Below are 1,648 nucleotides of genomic sequence, written 5' to 3' on the forward strand. Positions count from 1 at the left end.
AGCAGTAACCGCAGGAGCAAAAGCCCCCCTCTGAAAGGGGAGGGGGGAATCACTGCTCCACTCTAAGCTGTGGAGTCTTGTGAGAAAAAATTCTACTTGGTGAGCTCCTGGCATCAAAGATGTGAGCAAGCAGTTTGGCTACTGCATAAATTAGTTTGCTCTGGAGCTGTTATAATAATAATAACAATCTTTCAATTTATTGACCGCTCAGTCCTTGCAGAGCTGCTGGCTCTGAGCGATTTACAGCTACTCATTTCACAAGGGACTAACAATGCTTTATATGGGTAAGGGAGGACAACACATACAATCTTTACATAGCACACGTTTTGCAGCCGACGGGGATTAGTTCAGCTGCAATTCAGACGTGATCCGGACGGCATTTTTCCCACTCAGCTTGGCTTGGCTGGATGACGTCAGCTCTTCCTCTCCAGGACTCTTTGGGTCGCAGCTCCATACTGCCACCGCCAGGCCGAAACGGCCCATTACAGGCTTCTTCGCGCCGGAGAGATCTTCTAGGCTTTTCGATCTTGCGAGCCGAACCTTCCGTTCGCCGGCTAACACCACCCCCACGGGTGTGTGTGTGTGTTTGGTGTGCCCACCCTCTCTAAGGAGTGGTACCCATTTTATCTCCTTGCCGAAGCTTTCGAGCCGCTGGGTGAACGGCGAGCTGGGGACAAGGCTGGTAGCTCACACCAGCGCGGGGCTAGAACTGACAGCAGTTCTGTTCAGCTCAGATGTTACTTGTAACCAGAGGATAAATCCCCTGTGCCACTTTATGTACGCGGCCTGCCACCAGGGGTCTGCGGCTACAGTGTGGAGCTTAGCTCCTCTAATCAATAGAAGCCTAGGATCCTAGTTCCCCCAGCATTCACCAATAGCAACATTGGCGGGAAATTCAAACCCTCCAACGGGACGGTGGGTGTGCTGGGTGGGTGTGTATATAGTTGGCCTCGCAGGGCCGTTTTGCAGTTCTTGTGTGAAGTACAATAAACACGTCTGAACGCACGTCGTGGTCCGAGTCTTCCATGTGGCGAACCCAGTACTTTACAGGAGACATCCTTTTTGAGCTAAGACAAAAATGCGTGAGCCGGAGGCTAAAAAACTGAGCTAGCTCACACTAACTTAGCTTAGAGGGAACACTGGGGGGGGGCAGGTTGTTCCCCACTCATCTCTTCTACCTGGACTGGAGATGCAGCGGCCGTTTCCACCCCTTTGCCAGGACGATGGCTGGACACCACCTGTCCACTGCCTGTGATGGGGACAAAGAAAGAAGAAAGATTGTTAGCCTGGACTCCCTCGCTCGTTGGCTGGTTTGAATCCCGCTCGGTGCACCCTCCTCCCGAGGCCTGTGAAAACCTTGCCATAGACACACTCTAAAAAAATTTGGAAGCATTTTTAGTAAATTGTGGGAGAGGCGAAAGAGAAGCACCAGGTGCTCTGAAAACCAAGACATGTCTTCAGCACAGGGGTCATTTCCTGCAGGAGCGCACAGGAGCGGAGCTCCGGCAGTAAGGAGCTCAGGGGGCGGGCAAATGCAACAAGCCCCACCCCCTGCTCCCAGCAGCCCTCAGTCGGGCCACGAGGAACAAGAAGCAGCCAGGTAAGTTGCAGAGCCCCCCCCCCCGGCCCCGCCTTCAGGCACAGCCCC

At 53.5% G+C, this 1,648-nt stretch overlaps 1 protein-coding gene across 1 annotated transcript in view; it reads right to left on the bottom strand.

Annotated features, from left to right (window-relative positions):
- Positions 1-1,648, bottom strand: part of LOC107106876 (zinc finger protein 208-like) — a gene marked incomplete at its 3' end in the record, with an annotated part of 164,047 nt that overhangs the window by 4,125 nt on the left and 158,274 nt on the right. The window contains exon 4 of the mRNA XM_015407092.1: positions 1,179-1,249. Within this exon, the coding sequence (XP_015262578.1) occupies positions 1,179-1,249 (71 nt within the window). The remainder of the gene's footprint in view (positions 1-1,178; positions 1,250-1,648) is intronic.

This window comes from Gekko japonicus, unplaced genomic scaffold, assembly GCF_001447785.1.
Source record: "Gekko japonicus isolate JY-2015 unplaced genomic scaffold, Gekko_japonicus_V1.1 scaffold2714, whole genome shotgun sequence".
Taxonomy (NCBI): Eukaryota; Metazoa; Chordata; class Lepidosauria; order Squamata; family Gekkonidae; genus Gekko; species Gekko japonicus.